The sequence below is a fragment of the Lissotriton helveticus genome, chromosome 9 (assembly GCF_964261635.1).
Source record: "Lissotriton helveticus chromosome 9, aLisHel1.1, whole genome shotgun sequence".
Lineage (NCBI taxonomy): Eukaryota > Metazoa > Chordata > Amphibia > Caudata > Salamandridae > Lissotriton > Lissotriton helveticus.
In genome coordinates this window covers 508,841,021-508,861,661 of record NC_136070.1, presented here as the reverse complement: position 1 = coordinate 508,861,661, position 20,641 = coordinate 508,841,021, and the positions used below count along the sequence as shown (strand labels likewise).

Here is a 20,641-nt window from a genome sequence, read left to right as displayed (position 1 = left end):
ACAAGAATTTTGGATTGTCTGTACCCAGGATTAGTTCTTTCAGTAGAAAAAGGAAAAATGCCTACTGTAACCAGGGAGAGGGGATGACCGGGGCACTTCAGAGGTATTTGAGCCACGGGGCAGGAGCGCACATCCCCATGTACACACCGGATAAAGATCTGTTTCCTAGGAATAACCTGACGAGGTCTGACTAGTTTGCTTCGGATCACTGACTGATGACACCCAGAGTCAAGGAGGGCAGACACAAGGGAACTGTTAACACTTAGGCTTACATAGAAGGAGGCACCCATCTCTTCAGAGTAGAGGAGGTTGCTGGGTACATAACTGATATCTATTGGTTCATCTAATCTTTTCTTTGGACAGGCCCGGGCAATGTGTCCCCAGTCTCCACAGTCAAAGCACTGGGGCCCGTGATGTAAGGAAATGTCAGCTCTTGACGGCCGCACCTTAATGGGTCTAAGGGATTTCCAGGGGGGGGGGGCAGGGAGTGGTCTCTGGGTCTGTTCCTGTTCCCAGGGAATGGAGCGAGGTTGAGCACACACGAAGGAAGTCGCCCTCTCTAGCAGGCAGTGAGGTACGTGTACTGTTTCAGCCACCGCTGAGTGGGTTAGGTTAAGGCCTCCAGGAACTGCTCCAGGCGCTCATTATCTCCTCCTTGGTGTGCTCAGCAGGCTTGAGCCATTTGTCGGTCGTGAGTTTTAGGGTTGTCTCCGGGGGAGCCCTTCTCCTTTCTTAACCGAAGCCTGTACGCCTCCGAGTCCATCCCGGGATGTCTAAGATGATGGCTTTCATTTCTTCGTAGGGGGTAACGACCCCAGCATTGGCGACCTGATAGGTGGCCTCAGCTTCACCCGACAACAGGGGGGCCAGGAAAAAGGCCACTTTCCTATGGGCCATCCGGAGGCGCGTGCGGCTCTCTCAGAGTTCAAGAGAAAGGCATCTGGGTCCTCTCCTGACACATATTTCTGTAGTAAAACATTTGTGCGGCCGTAAATCCTTTGGTGAGTTTGGGGGCCGCAGCAGTATGTGTTTGTTCCTCAGATCCCCTCACTAGTGTCTGTAGCTGGGATTTCGTGAGGTATTTAAAGGTATCACTTGGGGTGTCTGCCTGGGCTGAGGTCATCTGCGTTCTACCACCCGTTCCAGCTTCTTTTGACCCTCAACCAGATGCTGTATTAGTGCCTCCATTTTTGGCTCCCAATGGACGTAAACGTGCCTGCATTCTCCCCCACTTGTAAAGCGGGCAGGAAAGCACATGTCGATGTGGCTGATGGTTCACACTTAGTTTATTTGTCTCTTTGGGGTACAGTTCTCAAAACAACATAATTTTCTCAGATAATGTGATTAGCAGCGATGTCTTCGCCAGGGATGATCGAGTCTTCGCCCTCCTTTTTGTCAGTTGTACGAGTCTTCTTCTCAGGGGGACGGATCCCTGGTGATGAAAAAAAGAAAATAAAGGCACTTACGTTGGTGCCGGGTTATGGCACGCTTGTGGGGAAGGGCGTGAGGAGGTTTCACCCGTCTATTGGGAAGAGGTGCATGAAGAGGGGACAAGAACCATCACCATCTGCAAGCAGGCTCGGCGTGCATCAGGTATCCTTATTTCCCATGGTCTGTGCACTGCGAGGAGTCATACGCCTGCCCAACCCTCCCGGACGCTGTTTCCACACTCCTCCCTGCTCCCAGGAGACGCGCTCATACCTGCTCAAGCCACGTTCCTCCAGGAACATGGCAGGGCGCTCAACGGAGTCGTTGGCTTCCAGGCTTCTCCACCTCCTCTACCGGGCAGCTCCAGGTCTTCTTCTCTTCTCCTCTCATTCGGCTTTTCGGCTCTGTTCGGCGGTTCTGGATTCGGCTCCTTCCTCTTTCCGGGGCTCAGCTTCTCCAGGATAGGTCTCAGTGGCCTTATCCTGTGGTGAGACTGCGGGATCCATACCCCCAGGGGGCAGAGCTCAGTTCGTCCAGCTGAGGGGCGTTAAAAGGCCAGTCCTGTGGGTCCTGATATTCATCAAGTTCCATCCAGCAGTGATCCAGGACCGGGGGCTGAAAGTGAAAGAGAGAGGCAGGCCTGTGAGGCGCGGTATGACACAATGATCCGGGGAGGAGGGAGGCCGGATCCCAACATAAAGTTAGACTGTAGGTCTAAACTTAGACTTCAGGTCTAAACTTAGACTTTTGGTTTAAGTTTATCTTTGTGAATCATGCCCAATATCTTTATTTGAGTGGACAAGGACGGTCATCATGATAACACCAAAAATCATGAGTCTTCAGTGAGTCAAGCAAGGATAAATTCATATAAATTGTATTTAAGACTTGTACTGTCATTTAAAACAGCTATGAAATGGGATCAATGGAGTCTAGTAGCTTGGCCTGGCAAGAGTGCCCTTTTCAAATTTTCAGAAAAAGGCTAAAAGGCTGGAGTCACTCCAACTGGCCATAAATAGAGTATACAGATATTATTATATTTCTTCATTGGCTTCTCTGAGGGAGATCTAGTTCTTGCCCTAAAGTATGCCACTACACGTGGGAGGGTATTCCGATCCAAAGATATAGGATAGAACAACAGAGTCAGATCAAATGAAGGTTATCCAGAATTTCTGACGCTCACCCATGGGAAGTATTTTCATTGAGAAATTTTGAAATGTTTCTTGATTTATTTTTCTCACAACCAACTCAATTAAGATCTGCCCCATCACCTGTGTCTGAATCAGTATCTGGAATGTGGATCACAACATCTGAATCATTATTTTATAATTATTGGGAACGATTTTTGACTGATTACCTTTTTTCACTCCCATCTCTATCTTCGGGTGTGTAAGTCTCATATCTGACTGACAGGCAGGGTCTACTGAGGATGGAACACCCTACCTCAAACCTCTGACACATTGGACATCGTCTTTGCTGACCTAAATGCTGCATTCAAGCTTGAATGCTTTAACTTACATAATTTCTTTAAATAGGAAGCAGAAATAAGCTTGGAAGAAAAAGAACTTTGAATGCATCATTTAAAAATTCATTGCCCTCCAAACCTGCAATGTTTGGCCTGGTTGTACCAGCAGGCTGGGTCTGAGCCAAACTCTTTTCTTTGCCATTTCCACAATGTCTTGTACAGTTAATAACATAGAGACTGTCATTGTTTTCTTGACAGAAGCTGCCACAGAATTGTCAATAGTGTGTCTTAAAATGCCTTTACATATCTCTTCATCCGTGTCAAGTTCAGAAAGTCAATGATTTAAATTTGTATTAAATAAATCTTCATCAATTTGTAAATATAAATAAAGGTTACAGGCAGAAAGGAAAATTCAGATTCAGATCACATACAACAAATTAAAACAATTATTAAAGATAAAACTGTCAATAAAGTATTATTGCATTTGACTTAAAAATTGAAGAACCAAGGGGGGCGTGGCTAGCAGCTGAGCAAGATGGCTCCTGCCTAAGGGAGCTCTGGGGAGGAGGTGACCTTCTACGACAATCCGATTACTTATCCTTCATGTCCATGTACCTCAGGGGCTCACGCTGAGGCCTGGGACCGAGCGGTGGCTGCGGGTGAAACTCCGGTTGTAATCTGACACCGGGTTCAGTGATTAGCCGACGACGGGCTGTAGCGGCCTATTTCCCATGGTGCAGCCAGGGACTGGATTTCCGAGAGCACCCTGTGCAGAGAGCGGTGGCGACGGAAGGGCCTAAGCGGCACAGTGGAGGGGTGCGTGACCCCATACGAGCACTGGTTTAGCGGCGCAGAATGCAACACGGTGGCCTGAGACACAGGGGACGCATCAGCAAAGTGAGGCCTACTCGCTGGGGGAGAGCTGGGGCCTGGATTTCTTGAGAGCCCCAGAGCCCCCCGAACACCGGAAGGGAGCGAGCCCCGGCGGGTGGCAGTGGAGCGCTGTAACCCCCCCCCCCCCGGTGAGTGCACAAGCAACACGACTCCCCGACACCTGTAGGGGTATTTACAGACACATAAGTCGCGCTCCATAATTGATGACACGAAGGATCCTGGCGGAATACAGACACTTACTCCAATCGGGCGGCAGACAGCCGGGCTGCGCAGAGGAAGACCGGGGCAAAAGGCGAATCCCCCCCCTCCTAGTACTCTAACCACGGAATCTGTAGGAAGCATGCCATATCGAGTGGGGGGCCCTTAGTGACCTACGGGCCACAAAGTCCGACAAGCCCAAGGTAGACGACGGCACCTAACAGCGGCATACCCTGACAACCCCAAACATCACCATGGCAGGCAGGGGCCCACCGTCTCAGAACACACAAGCCAAACTGGACAAATATGCATACGAGAAGGATCCTCCACTGCTTCCAGAAGGGAAAGACTCCTCAGGGAAGGACCAAGTTAGACGATGGTTCCAAAAAAGTGACTCTAGAAGACATAATGGCAGCCCTTACCAGCGTTCAGGCCACGGTAGGCTCAATTTCTACGGATGTATCCCTGTTGGAGACAGACTTTCAGAAAATCACGACTAGGGTCACAGAAGTTTAACAGGTCACTAAAACCTTAATAACGGACACGGCTACACTGCATAAAACTGTATCACGGCTTGCAACTGAGAATAAATTATTGGCGGAAAGCTGGACGATCAAGAAGGGCGCTCGCGCAGAAATAACGTGCAAATTCTTGGAATTCCAGAAAGTGAAGGCGCTCCTGCGATGGATCTATATGTGGAGGACCTCATAAAGACCAGGCTGCAACCGAAAGGACTTTCAAACTTTTTTTCCGTAGAACGGGCCCACAGATCCGGGTGGAACACCTAAACGGGCCCCCCCCCAGACCAGTGCTCGCACGATTATTCAATTTCCGTGATAGGGACGCAATACTACAAACTGCAAGAGTATCCCGGCCGATTAGTGTACAAAACTCAACAATCTCCTTCTTCCCGGACTATACTGCGGCGGTTTCACGGCACCGTCGAAGTTTTTTGGAGGTTAAAAAAGCTTTGAGAGCTAGAGAAGTGCCTTATTCAATGCTATTTCCAGCAAAATTCAGAGTTGTAGCAGATGGCAAAACGTGATTTTTCGAAACACCAAAAGAGGCCCATGATTGGCTTGAGGGCTGGTGGCGAGTAGAGGGGCCGCGTCGCGGGAATACAGGACAACGCCATCGGAACGAGACCGAAGATTCGAGCAGCCAAGATCACCACCAGTCAGAAGAGGAAAATTAGCAGAGAGCGGAAGCAGAAGACCTCGGCCATGGATAAAACTGAATCGCGGGAAGAGGGCCGATTAATGGACACCCATGTATAGACAAGATGGCGGCTGAACCGACTCTGGACACCGGGCTGAAGCGGGCCCTGGAGGGTAGGGGAGGTCACGGTCTCTTTGGACTTCTCACCCCCTTCACACAAGTACACTGTTTTGGGTTGGGAAGAAGCACTCTGCTAAGTTGGGGTGGCAGGCAGTTAAAAGTCCGTCGGGCAGGGAGGCAAGGCGGGAGGGTGAGCCACAGGGTTGGGAAGTAAGGGTTTTGAGTTTTGTTGTTGTAGTTTGCAGAGGCAATGACAAAATAGTGCAATATATCGAAGCTGGCAGGTTTCTGTATTACACGATTGGGTTAGAGCTCACATTCATTTTCTACCACATCCATGGCGACGTGCACCCCGATTGCTAATACCCAGAACACGGCCCCCGAAGTTCAGGTGACCCCTCTCACATTACTTACATGGAACGTACAGGGACTAGGTGACAAAATTAAGAGAGGGCTGGTGCTACGGGCCCTGAAGAGTCAGGCTCCCACATTGGCACTCCTGCAAGAAACGCACCTCACGGGCATGGCATGTATGGCGTTACTCACATGGGGGTATAAGATGGTGGTACACTCCAAATTCTCGTCGGGATCCAGAGGAACGGGTATGCTGATGCGGAAAAACTCTTCCTTCATAGTACTCCAAACCAGAAAGGATGATCAGGGGAGATTTGCGGCGATACAGGGTCAGTGGGAAGGTAGGCCCATTAATGTGATATCAGTATACATCCCCCCGGCGCTCCACACGGTGGCACTCCCGGCCCTAAGTGAATTTCTGTTGTCTCTGCCGAAGGGGACCTTATTATTGGGGGGGATTTTAATGCCATGATGGACGCCAGCTTAGACAGGCATCCTTTAAGGACACTGACACCGGGCGTTTCTCCAGCCTACAGAGCTTCATGGAGGCAATGGGGCTGGTTGACGTATGGAGGCATACCCATCACGCAGAGCGACAATACACATTTCACTCCACGGCACATAACAGTCTGTCTGGGATAGACTATTTTATGACCTCGGAGACCAGTCTGCAAAATGTTGACGACATTGCAATCAAACACAGGGGTATATCGGACCATTCACCTGTAATGTTAACCTATTCTTATCATCACAAATCACGCAAGAGGTTCTACCCTATTTATCCAGGATATCTGCAAGTCCCGAAAATACGTAAGGAAATCCGTAAAGCCACAAAATATTTCTTAGCGGAAAACACAGCATCTGTTGACTCCCCGTCAGTTCTATGGGAGGCCTACAAGGCGGTTATTAGGGGGCAGGCGATAGTTTCCATCACAGGACACAAACGGGAGCAACAGAAAGACCTAACAAATTTAGAGCTAGAATTGCATGCAGCTGACACTGACCACACGACAGACCCTACACCTGTCTCGATGCACGCATTACACCTTAAACAACAACAGTACCAGGAACATCTGAGACAGGAGACGGTGTCCGACCTCACTGCGACCAGGCATAAAGTATACGATGTTGGGGACAAAGCAGGGAAGCTTCTGGCTTGGCTGGATAGGCGAGAGCAAGGCACCAGGGGTATAGCGCAACTGCGGACTACAGAGGGCCAACTCACATCAGACCCGCGATCCATAGTGCACATATTGGCAGAATATTTCCGAGAGGTATATACATCGACTTCGAACGTGTCGGAAGATGAGGCTGTGGCCTCTATAAAAGACATAGAAAAGCCCAAACTCTCACAAGAGGCATCTCTGGAGCTCGAGGACGAATTACAAGCAGCAATCTGATCACTGCAACTGGGCAAAGCACTGGGACCCAATGGGATCCCGATAGAATTGTACAAACTAATGGCTGGCACTATCAGCCCGCATTTGCTTAAAATGTACACCGACAGCTTAGATAGAGGCGAACTGCGGTTAGACCAGATAATGTCCACAATAGTGGCTATCCCGAAACCCGGTAAACCTCCGTCTGAGTGTACCTTTTATCGCCCAATATCACTACTTAATGCGGAGGCAAAAATACTTGCTAAAGTATTGGCAAATAGATTGATGGCGTACCTCCCGCAGTTAATTCACCCGGACCAGTCAGGCTTCATGCCAAATAGGAACACAGCGCTCAACCCCAGGCGACTGCATGGAGCGTTGGCTAAGACACACACCCTGTCGGAGCCGACGGCAGTCATATCCCTAGATGCGAGGATGGTCTTTGATATGGTGGAATGGAGTTACCTATTTGCAGCCCTTCCACACTTGGGATTTGGCCCTAAGTTCTGCGCATGGATCCGCCTCCTATACATTGGACCTCAGGCATATGTGGCGGTCAATGGGCACATGTCGGACGCCGTGCCGCTGGCGAGAGGGACGCGTCAGGGATGCCCCCTGTCGCCGCTCCTTTTCGTATTAGTGTTGGAACCCCTTGCGGCCTGGATTAGAGAAGCCCCATTGTTGAGAGGTGTGCGGTGGGTGGAAGGATGGGAAGACCTAATTTCCTTCTATGCTGACGACATTCTAGTGTATCTCACAGGCCCTGAAAGCTCCATACCAGTGCTTCTTGAGATGTGCTATAATTTTGGGAAGATCTCTGGGTATACTATCAATTGGTCTAAATCGTTCTTATATGTGCTAAAGGGGCCCGTGTCACGGCTCCCTTCGGGTTACCCACTGGTAGTTTCCCAGAACTCTTTTAAATACTTGGTTATTCACATCACGGCGGATTCAGCGGAATTCTTTTCCAAAAGCCTGGCGCCCCCCCCTGGAACGCTTGAGGAGAGATGTGACACATTGGGAATCGCTCCCGCTGACACTGTAGGGAAAGGCGGCGTTATTTAAAATGATGGCCTTGCCCAGGCTCCTGTACGCCCTTGAAAACACGCTGTATCCGGTACCATTAAAGCACTTTAAACAAATAGCAGCGCTAGCTTCCACGCTATTATGGGGCAACAAACCAGCACAAATAGCACAAGCGAAATTGCACCGAGGATGGTATGACGGTAGGCATTGCGCTCCCCAACATCCAATTATATTATTTGGCTGCACACCTCAAGATCATCAATCAATGGATACACGCCCCTCAGGCTGATCCAGCATATATGGCAGACAGGGCACAGCTGGGCACGGGAAACATGCTTGCGGTCTTATATAATAAAGGACAAGCCATGAAGCTGACGGGACTGACAAAACACACAGCCATGCTATGGCACGCAGCTCAGATGTGGTTGGGATGGAGGGGGATCATTACCAGACTTACCCCACTCTGGGACACTAAGAAGTTGGGGACATTGAGGAATAGCAAGGGATTCGGCCAATGGGACAACATAGGTATTTCCACAGTGGGCGACTTGTGGGACAAGGGCACGGTAGTACCATTTGACCAGCTCAGACAGCAGTATGATCTTGCACCTACCGAGGCTTTCCGCTACACGCAAATACAACACGCACTATTAGCAGTACTGCCAAAAGACACTGATGTCCCTTAAGCTTCCCTACTGGAAGACAGATTAATCACAGACCACATGCCAAAGTGCGCCACTTCTTTCACTTATCGCAAACTGATTAATAACCTGCCGGACCCCGCAAAGTCACTGGGAGAGAAGTGGGCGGTAGATGTTGGAGACATGGACGAAACAGAATGGCAGGAAGCCTTGGCCTCACCCAAGGAGGTGGGTATACCCGCACGGCTCAGGCTTGTGCAACTTAAGATATTACACCACACATACCACACCAGAAGCCCACTGCACAAAATGGGCAGGACACAACATCCATACTGCCTCAGGGGGTGCGGGGACGAAGGAACCTTCTTCCAAACAAAATGGGAGTGCCCCATGATAGCCGACTACTGGCGGAAGGTACTGCGAACAATATCACAGACGATGGGCATGTCACTCGTGCCAGAGCCGCGCAGATGCCTCCTGAACGTGTGGGAACCCAATGATCTAACGCGACATGGGCAGACGTGGGTAACGTTGGGCCTAATGGTAGCAAAGCGAAATATAGCGCAAAAATCGGGGGCTGTAGAACTGCCATCACTGGCGGCCTGATGTAAAGATATGGACCTCATTATGGTGACTGAGAGAACTGTGTATATAAACCGGAGATGCCCCTGGTAATGAACCAATATATGGACAGCATGGAACACATTTAGGGGGGATATTTGTGAGCCAATACCGGATTCTGATGAGGATAGTTCAGATGAAGATTTTGGAGATGGGATGGGGAATTGGGCTAGAGAGGCCGCCTACGGTTCGAAGCGTGATCAGATGGTCGAAAGTGAAATACGATGAAGATTTATGTCACGAGTTATGCAAGCTTATTGTAATATATGAATGTGTACATTATGATTGTCTTGCCGATGCTATGAATGAAAATAATAAAAACTGTTTTAAAAATAAAAATAAAAATTGAAGAACCATCACTGCGCATTTCAGGAAGCAATGCATGCTATTTAGGGAAAGCGCAGTCAGCTGAGATCTGCTGCTTTAACAGAAATTGATGAGGGAGCTCATTCTGCATGCACCCGGATTCTAAGAAGCTCCTGAATACCTATGGTCAGCTCTGCAGAGTGAATGCATGATCAGAACAACTTGCAACGGACTGGGGAAAGCCATTCAAGATACTCACAAAGACACTAAGCCTGAGAACATACATCACTCTGAAACAATGAAGATATGAAACATAAAGCATCAATATGAATTGAATAAGTTGAAATAATTAAAAAATATGAAAATTCAACAAAGCCCGACTGTTCCAGCAGCAAGAAAAGCAGGGACTGACATTATACTTATCTTTTAAGGCACTAATTGAACACAAGCAAAAAGAACAGACGGTATCACCCCTCCTCAGCCAGGCTAGTTTGAATCTGGTGGTGTAGCAAGCATGGGACGTATGTCTGGGCATACCCTTCCCACTTAAAGCAACAAATGCAAAAAGTGCAGATGATGGACGGAATGCTGAACAAATCAAACAGTTATCCCCAGTCACAAATCTGGGTTAAAGCCTTCGTTATTTGTAGAAATGGGTCCTTTGCTCACTGGATTCAGGCTAGCCTGGCTGTTGAGGGGTGAGACCTGAAACCGGTCCCAGAATGTTTGTTTCTGGTCCAGGGAGGACCTGGCCTGGCAGTTCAGGCTGGACTGTTCCCATGAGGAGCAAGGTTCAGACTGATTTGCATACTGCTAGGTCCAAACTGAGGTTGCTTAGTAAGCAGTAGAATTATGATGGATTCAACCCAGATCTGTGTCTGGTGGTGAGTGTCTGAAAAGTTTCAGCACTCCATCCATCATAATATTGTGTTTACTAATTAAACACATCTGCAGTGCTTTTGTGTAGTTCTAGGTCGAGGTCTTCGGGGTATTGCAATTTGTAGGTTTCGAAAGGCAGCAATTCTATTGTTGTTATCCCTTTGGCTACTGTTATAATACATACTAGCAAATAAGGCTAATAAGAAACTCTAGCCTTGCAAACAAAACCCTTTCCTTTTGTGTTTGTCAGAGAATCCACAATGTTAAACCTCTACCTACCACATTTGTCATGGGTTGCACCATGTAAAGTCCCTTGCTGCTACATTTGACAGTGGGTCTGTCTTAATGATATCTCTGTCAGTTATAAGAAATGAAACTAACTTCTAAGCTGGCTAAATCAATTGTCAAATTCCATTAAAAAAGACTATCATGAAAGGTTTGGGCACAAGCCTATCTCTCTATACTGCTTTTTCTTTTTTTTGTCTTTAATATGCTAATGCTAATTGCTCATGATTTCCTTTTAAGTACTGTAAGTATTGTGAGTAGACCTCTGAAGCTACACCCTGCCATAAACATATATTGGATTTAACTTCCCCTTCGAAGGGCTTGAACCTCACTATCTGCAATTTACTTGGCTCCCCAGTATGCATGCAAAATGTGTCCTCTGATGAACACTTAGTAAAGGAAAACGTTAGAAATACCCAACTTGTGATTAATCTCAGATGTATGAATTCTAGCAAATTTAATCTGTGTGTCTGTGTGCCCTTCCAAGGGGACTATCCACATGCAAATAAGTACCACTATCCACAAAAAACATAGTCTAGCTCAAACTTCTATATTGTGTTGGACTAGCTACAGTTTAAGTAAAACTGCAGGGTTATAGTAAGACTCTACATTGTCCAGAGTCTACTCATGACTAACAATGGAAAGACAGAGAACAATGTAAGGTTCTCTCTTCCTGCTATATTCATACCTTAGATTACTATCATTGTCCAGAGTCTGTTCATGACTGACAATGGAAAGACAGAGAACAATGTAAGAATCTCTCTTCCTGCTGGATTTATACCTTGGATTACTAGGATTTATAAAGCCAACCTCGAAACTGAGTTTCTTCTGGGGCCTGTAACTTCATTTTATCTAAGAAAGAAATGGTGAGGATAAATTCCCCATAATATTCTACAAGCTTCATGGCACAGAGCATTGCATTCACTTGGATTGAACATTCATAATATGCATCCTACGAGAATCCCACTAATCATCTTGTGATGCATGCACCAAGTGTGGGAGGCAGATTCAGTTTGGCATCAACACAACCTGCCTCCACCTCAATAGTTGAGAAACAATGGACAGCGTTAGTAATAAATAGGTATTAGCATTAATTCAATGTATTATTTCCTAATGAAAATGTAATTTCTCTATTTCAGAAACAGCAGTAAACATTGGTTTCGCCAGCCAGCTGCTTTCCGATGACATGGAGATTCTGGATGAATATAAGATCTGGTAAGTCAAAGAATACTTTGTGTGCCAACCTTTGTTTGACCAGAAGTTTTTGCTTCTAGTGTGTTGGTTGGCAGTCATGAGGATGAAGGATGGAGCCTGGGAGGCAGTTGGAAAATACTTGTGTGAGAATTTACGCCATATGGTATTATCCTAGAGGTTGTCCCTCCTGTACCTAAAGGCACACACAAGGACTGGCAAGGTTTAAGAAATAAAGTAACTCAATGGTGTTCAGCGAATGCAGTTTGGCCAAACATCTAGTCATTGCAATCATCATGGCTATTAGAGTAGACTGGATGGGAAATTGTCCCAGGTTTTCAAAGAGTGGCTGGGTCGTAATAAACTTTAGAAACCCACGCCTGATAAGTCAACTATTACAAAGATTGGATTACTGCACAAAAGACATGGGCATGACTAGTGCTTTGCCACTGGGCTTTTTCTATCACTCCACATCCATTGCATAAACCCCTTGCCAGAACCCAGTTCAAGGTTCTATTCCATTTCACAAGCCCATGTTTTCTTCCACTCATTAAAAAAACGCTTCAGGATCCTGGCTTCCATGTTAGACGTTGAGTGACTCTCCATTCTTCCAGCCCTCTGACAACATGGTACTGGAAACCAACAAGGAGGACATTCCAAGTGCCCACCCCCAAGTCAATCTTAAGCTACCCCTTGAGTGTCAGCTGCACCAGATCAGATTGCTTAAAATTATTTTCATGGAACACTGCAGGCATCAGCAATAAGCTGAATAGTAGAGACTGGTTAGATTTAATTAAAGAGTATGATGTTGTATTTTGTCAGGCGATGTGAGCACTAAATCAGAGCATCATGAAATTATTTAATTTTAAAGACTGAGTTTTTTTTAGGGAAGGGAAGGTGAATCAATCTCTCCAACTTTTACTGGTAGAGGCAAAGACTCATCTTTTGACCTTGTCTTGGTTTTTTCTCTCTTTGTACCAGATATACAAGATTCAAAGATTCACACATTTTACCATCCATCCATCTTGACCACAACCCATTAGTTCTTAGGTTTATATACCCCCTTGCTAATCTACAAACACGTAGAACTCTTCCTGACTTGCAGTTTTCAAAAAACAGTGGTATCCACTTAAAATTGGATAAAGTAGACCACAAGAAATGTTTGTTGAAGTTATGACCTGCTTAAATGAGGAGGTACAAGTTGATGATGTGCTGGTCAGCTTCGATGGTCTATGCAACTTTGCTTCAAGCTTGTTGGTTACTAAGCAAACACACACAGAACCCTGTCCTCACAAATGGTTCACCCATGCATGCACTGATGCACTTAAACAGCTAAGGGAGCCCCTATCTCCCCGCAACAGTGAGGTTGTTAGAAAATCAAGTTCCTCATATAAAATCCTTTTAGGAACAAGTAAAAAGGATGTAAGAAATTAGGCCTGGGATGTCCTTCAAGTTGCCACCTTACTTAATGACTATCGGACCTTCTGAGTAGTAATAAACATATCATACTTCTCAAATGATAACTAACACAAAATAGAATTCAACATTTTACCTGAGAACTGGGATGGATATTTTTTGAAAATATTCTCCTGTGATCTTCTTTCTAAAACAGCATTAGAGTTACTAACCCCATCAGGTACTGAAATATTAGCCCTAAGCGATTCCACTGAGGTCAATGTAGTATCAAGGGCCATATTACAATCATCTGCCAGAAAGGCACCAGGTGCCAATGGGATACCCATTAACGTTTATAGGCAGGATCCTGCCTTCTGGGCACCTCTTTTAACTAACATTTTTTGTGCGGTAGTTAGCGGTGACATCCCATATTCCTGGAAGGAGTCCCATATTGTACCTATATTTAAAAAAGAAAATAGAAGCAAACCCTCATGTTATAGGCACATCTCCCTCTTGGACTCCTCAGCCAATATTCTGGGGCAGGTCCTTTTACAGATCATGGAAAAATGAAGCACTTGACAACAGATTTTTCTTGGATACACAAAATCGTTTCCGTCAGGGGGTAGTCACAGTCGAGCAAACATTAAATCTTCTACTGATATCAAGGAAATACACTCTAGCTAGGGGAGGGGCTCTACGTATGGCCTTCATGCGCCTCTCTAGCACGCTCAATTCCGTGGACAGGGCAAGCTGTGGTTCACTATGTGCAAAGCAGGGATCCTTTCAGTTCTGATAGATTTTTTAATACGCCCCCAAAGTGTGACAAAGGTTCGGGTTTGCTTTAATTTAAATGGGGATTGTACACTTTAATTTAAATGGGGATTGTACCAAGGGTGTGTGGCATTGTTACATGTTAGGACCATTTTTTATTTCTTTTTTATATACATACCTTCAAGCGGTGCTGACAGCCAAAGCCAAAGGCTTTCCCAGAGTCGGGAATTGTCAATTGCTTGTCTTATTATACGTGGATGACAGGGACCTGATCCCCCACTGCCAGTGGTCTGCAATTGCTCCTTGATGCATTTAATGATTTTATGGGAGGCCTTAACTTGAAAATAAACCATCAGAAATCACATATAATGGTTTGCAGCCCAAAAGACCCCTTACGCACATTCGACATAGTTAGACCCACCATTGTAAAAGTGGAGTTTTAATTATCTTCGCGTCACGTTTTCAGAAAGGTTTAGTTAGGAAGGGCTTTTACCTCAGAGAGCTTCTAAATTTATTGGTGCTATTGATGGTATTTAACATTTCTCTAAAAAACTGGGCCAAAAACCCATTAAGGAACTAAGGACTAGATGTAGGTAATTGTAAATTACCAATTCGAAAATACCGAATTTTACCGATTCGGTATTTTTGAATCGGTAATTGCTATGTAGATAAAAATACGGTAAAAAATACCGAATCGATAATTACCGATTCGGTATTTGCCATTCATTCCTATGGGCCTGGAAGCCCATAGGAATGAATGTCAATTACCGAAGTAAAATTGGGAAAAAGTCAAGGGTGGCAGGGTGTCACTTTGACACCCTGCTGCCCCCCTGATTAGTGCTTGTGTGCACATGTGGCACAAATACATGCCCTAAGGGCATGTATGTCTGTCACATGGCACAGGTGTAAATGCACATATTTGCATTTACATAGGAATTCGTTATTTACCGCCAACTAATAGTTGGTGGTAAATAACGAATAGTTAAAGCCCAGAAGCACTGTTTACAGTGCTTCCTACATCTCATTTACCGATTCGGTAAATACCGAATCGGTAAATGTTGATTCGGTAAATGTTGATTCGGCAAATACCGAATCGGTAAATACCGAGTCGTTATTTACCGAATCGGTAAAAAAGCCTCCTACATAGGAAAAGTCTATTACCGGTCGGTAACGGACGAATTCGGCCGTTACCGGCTGGTAATAGCCTACCTACATCTAGTCCTAATTTCCTTACACAAAAGTAAATGTCTCTCCTTCGGGTGTTATGGGGCAGGCTTCTAGGGATTTACCCTTCCTGGTAGTCTCCAAAGAATTGAAAACAAATTCCTTTGTAGGCTCCTATGATTCCTAAAAGCAGAGCCAGCCATTTGGCCCACCTGAAGGCTGGACCTCCTTTTTTAGAGAACTAGGCGCTGATGGCTCGGTTACTTACATGGATTAACATTTAGCACTCACAGCAAAGCACATTTTCACGCATGGCCATTAAAGACTGCATGAGACAAGACTGATCTTTGGCCATCCTTGAATTGCCCATCCTAAAAAGGGGGTTTAATGACATTGGCCCATCATTCATTTAATTTCATATCATTCATTTCATTCCTCCACAGAAATCAACAATAGTTCAAAACTCACAGTGAAAATTATTTCTTTCCAACATAGAAAGAACGTTAGATTCTTCAAAAACCAATGGATGAGTACAGTTCCACGCTATCTAGACATAAAACATGAATAAGGACCAGAACCATACTCAATATGGGTCACAAATACCAAACTTAGGGGTTTGTCCGCCCGCCACCGTAACGGAATGCGGGACTGTCTGCAAGGGGTGCGTAGGTCCCGCACCTGCAATTAGGATGCCACCATCACTGTGGCAGTGGCATCCCCTATTCCCAGCATTGTGGCAGGCGGTGCTCACAGCGCCACCCACCACAATGCTGGGAATGCACGTTATGCATTGGCATGCACAAGGTAACAGACACCGCGCGGTGCCTGCTACTTTGTCCATGCCAATGCAATGTGCAACCCCCACCCCCCAACTGCCTGGGGGCCCGCTACGGGCCCCCAAAGGCAAAGACTGCATGCCTTTCCTTGGCAGGAACGCCGCCATGGAAAGGCTGATCACTGCTGTAATCCTAATATTGATGGCGGTGTCTTGCAGACACTGCCACCATATTAACCATCGTTTCCGCCCGGTCGACAAGTCGACAGGCGAACAAGCAGTGGATGGTCTTTCCGTCTGCCGCGGACCCTCCAGCCATCCTAATATGGCGGGGGGTCTTTGAAGTGTGGATGGCTGGTAGATCGCACCCGTCGGGCCAGCGGTGACTACCGCCGGCCCGGCGGGGGCGATCCGCCCGCCGTCCTAATGGGCCCCATAGATTTTTCTTAACCTGTTTTAGATTCAGCACTTTGCACTTTATGATTGCTTACCCCCACCAAGGCACTTGGCTTCAATGTATGCCTCCTTGCCCTTGTGACAAAACTTGCAAGCAATCCCTAGCACATTTTATGTTTGTTTGCAGTGTTTGTGTGCACCCAAGAATGCAATATCTATGACCACTATTATGCACTCATGGCATAAGATCCCATAAAGTATGTTTGCAGCGTCTTCAGCTCCCAGACTCTGGAAATTGTTGTCTTACCATCATCAGCTTTGTACGCCACGCTCTCAAAATCAGGAGAGAAGTGAATAATGTCAATTTTGATGAACTTTGAAGTGCCTTATGCTTGACCTACTTAAAGCTCAGATTATGGCCCAGATGTAGGTAAAGTCAATTTTGCGAGTCCTTAATAGCGATTTTTACCGAATGGCTATTAAGGACTCACTAAATGGAATGTATGTAGGAATCGCAAAAATAATTGTGATTCCTTAATATTCCTTAATTGCGAATCGCAATCAAGGAATACCTTCCCATTCATTCCTATGGGCCAAGAGGCCCATAGGAATGAATGGGATTTGTGCACACATTTTGCGAGTAACCAAGAGGTACTCGCAAATTGCGTGCCGATTTCAAGGGTGCAAGGGTTCCAAAAGGACACCCTGTTGCACCCCTGAAGTGTGCATGTGTGCACATGTGGCGCACATACATGCCCTCAGGGCATGTATGTGTGCCACATGGCACTGTGAAAAAAGCAGAAAAGTGCTTTTTTAAAGGAAATCGCAAAATACCACCAACTTGAAGTTGGTGGTAGTTTGCGATTCCTTAAGGCAATATCGCAATTTGCGATAGCATTTATGGAATCGCAAACTGTGAATCTCTAAATGCTTGCGCAAAATAAGGAATCACAATTTTTGCGATTCCTTATGTTGCAAGTGGGTATTTGCCTACCTACATTGCACACTGCCAAATTGCGATTGCAAACACTGACATTCTGCAAATTTCATTGTTTGCAATTGTAATTTGTCTTCCTACATCTGGCCCAAAGTCCTTTGGATCTATGTGTTGGAATTATGTCTTTTTTTATCATACTTACTATTTTTCATCTGGTGCTTTTATCTGATGTTTATACACATGTTTTACCATTGTTTCAGTAATGTAACTTCTTTTTATGGCTGTACAGAAAAATAAAAATGTTTTGACTGACTTGTGTGAGTTGCTTGTTGGTGCCTGTCTGTGTATTGATAAGTTTATCTTTAAAACAAAAGATTTGAAACTTAAATTCATTTGCCCCCTCCCTCACTTTAACTGTAAAGGCAATATAATGAGCATAGGTACATCTTTCATGATATAGGAGCTGATGAATGTGTACTGGTCATCTCTAAGAAGCTTTATGCACCTAGAGTTTCTTGCATGCCCACAAAAGGTGCTTATTTGACAAGCAGACCCAAAGGTGTAAAGGAATGTTCACAGCATATTCCAATTATGACAGATGCCAACCCTGGATAAAATAAAGTCACATCCTGAGTCAGTAACGGTTTAGATTTCATTCTTTTTATATACTTTCTTTCCCTTAGTGAAATGATGGATGCCACTTTGAAAAATACCTCAAGCAATGGGAATGTTGTCTTGAGGAGTGACACGACATCAGATTTTCGCCGAACAGCCCTTGTGGTCACAGGAGAATTGCTAGTAAGACAGTACTTTGTTGTTTACATTTTCTGCAGAACATTTGGCTGTTGTTGCAGTTTGAGATGCACATGGGGTTGTGGAGTTGTGGGCTGCACACAAATTTACCTTAACCCACACAAATAGTGATTTAAAGTATAGCATGCTTTGAGAACCGTACTATGTTTATATCTTCTTGGGCAGACCATGATTATTTATGGTTGATTCTTAATCAGTCAGGGCAAGCAACTTTAATCTTGATTTTATTCACATATTTGGCTGAGTAGCGGCAGAAAATGTGAACAAACCCATCACCTACATTGGCACACCACCACGCAATGAGCAAACCAATGAGTAAACACATATTTTATGTCAGATACATTCTGCTTTGGTCCCAGTTCTTCGTGTGTGTTTTGCTTTATTAAGTGATTAGGTTCCATAACATGTTTTTATGTAGCAAGGCATTATTAATCTTGATCATAAATGCTTTTCTGAGGATTGCAACAATACGTGATACAACTGATGATAATGGCAGATGATGATGCCAACCACTTAGCGTGGAGTGATTGGGTATTCAGAAATTGCATGATGACTGTAACAAGTTTTTTCTGAATTAAAAAAAGATGAGGCCCTTAGTGGAAATGGGTAGCGATTGTCCTTGGGATGCAGTGGCTCTAAGTTCCAAAAAAGATACGCCACTTGCCAAGCCAGTGAGTTTCGAAGGCAATTAAGCAACATTGAACTCATCTCTACTGATCCTGCACTATTAGAATTTGACATAACACACAACTTACGGAAAGAGGAGTCGTTACTCATTACAATCATTATCTTATTCGGTTTATACAACCCATCAAAGCACACATAAGCACCAGTCAATTGTTCTTTCTCAAGTTCTAAATAAAATGTAATAAAATAATAAAAACTGTCTTAAAAACATTCTAAATTAAACCCCCAACTGTTATGTTTTCTCATATAGTCGAAAATGCATTGTGCAAAAACTAATGTGATAAAAAAGAATAGAAAATAAAAATCCATTCGAGCAGACAACAGTAATGACTCGTACATATTGGCTTCTCTAGTAGCGATGCCTCCTCAATGAAAGTTACAGCGTTCTGGCGCCTGAACCAGACATTCATAAAAAATCAACTTACAGAAAAAACAGTAGGAGTTGATGTATCTGTTTTTAGGATCCTTTCAGCAGCGCGGAAGTGTCTAATTCCCAAATTCAGACAGATTGGTCGTATCCACTTTCTTCAAGGATAATGGTATTCAATGCAAAAGAACACAATATGAACCTCGGTCTCCATTTCTAAGCCATAAGCAGGACACACAGATGTTTCTGGGTCAGTGACCCAGGTTGTTCAGCATATTCGAGGCAGACAGCCCAGGTGAAATCTCATGTACAAACTTTTGGCCAGCAGTGGTGAGATCAAGTCTAAAAAAGGGTCAAACCCAGGGTTTAGCTTAAAATTAAAAAACTGAGTAGTTAAGCGCCCTGAGGTTATGTTAGTAACATACCCATCTGTCACAAATGCCCAATACTTGGTCTTCGCATTATCGATATGTCCTGCACCAAGTTGCTACATGGAGAAGCCAAGGGATTTGACTTGCACCACTGATATTTGAGACTTTCCTCAATGACTTGCGATAGTCACTTAACTTAGGCATCGACCAAAAGCGCAGCCAGTACATCAGGGGTTTAAGTGAAGCCACAACCCCAATTCTCTTTATACCGTGATCGAAAAACAATGGATTCAATGGAGAGCTAACTGGAACAGAAACAAGGGATCTAAATTTGAGTTCTCACATACCACCTGTGGGTATCAATGTGACCCCAAAGCTCTGCTCCATAAAGTGAAGCGCTCTGGGCTTTTGCTCAATGACTCCAGGGCAGGCGTAAGTGATTGAGACTGAGTCTGTTTATAAAATCAAAATATAGATTTAGATTTATGATACAAGGTAAGGTAGCTTTTGTCGACTTGGGGTCCCAAACTAAGCGAGTCAGCCAGTTTCACCCTAGGTAATCAAAACTGGTTACCCTCTCGAGGGATTTCTCAGCGATTTTCATTGTTCTTGATCTGGCTTGAGCCCTTCCAAAGACCATAAACTTGGTTTTCTCTGCATTCAATTCTAGTCTCCTACGTCGCAAAAAGCCACAAATGTATCTAATAAGTTTTGTAAGCCCTTGGGGCTTCACAAGATGAGTAAAGATTAATCTGCAAATAGCAGGATTGGTATCTCATTGCCATTTAGAGCCGGAGAGTCATTTTCGCAGTCCCTTAAAATGTTAACATCATTTCCATACAGGGAAAACAGAGTAGGCACGAGTACACAACCTTGACGCACCCTGCACTGAATAAGGATTGTATTCGTTAATTTGCCTTGTTTCCCCACCTATCCTGCGCATAGTACCCCTCGTGCAGCTGTTGAAGAAGGTTCACCAGATTTATAGGTGCACCTAGCCCTAATAAGACTTTCCATAGTAAT

The 20,641-nt window shown here is 45.1% G+C and overlaps 1 protein-coding gene across 4 annotated transcripts in view; it reads left to right on the top strand.

The window, feature by feature from the left end:
- LOC144781481 (phospholipid-transporting ATPase IC-like) overlaps nt 1-20,641 on the top strand; it is a 1,874,327-nt gene that overhangs the window by 1,460,986 nt on the left and 392,700 nt on the right. For all 4 annotated transcript variants that reach the window (XM_078660356.1, XM_078660353.1, XM_078660355.1 and 1 more), the window contains 2 exons: nt 11,891-11,966; nt 18,064-18,178. In XM_078660356.1, coding sequence (XP_078516482.1) covers nt 11,891-11,966; nt 18,064-18,178 — 191 coding nt within the window. The remainder of the gene's footprint in view (nt 1-11,890; nt 11,967-18,063; nt 18,179-20,641) is intronic.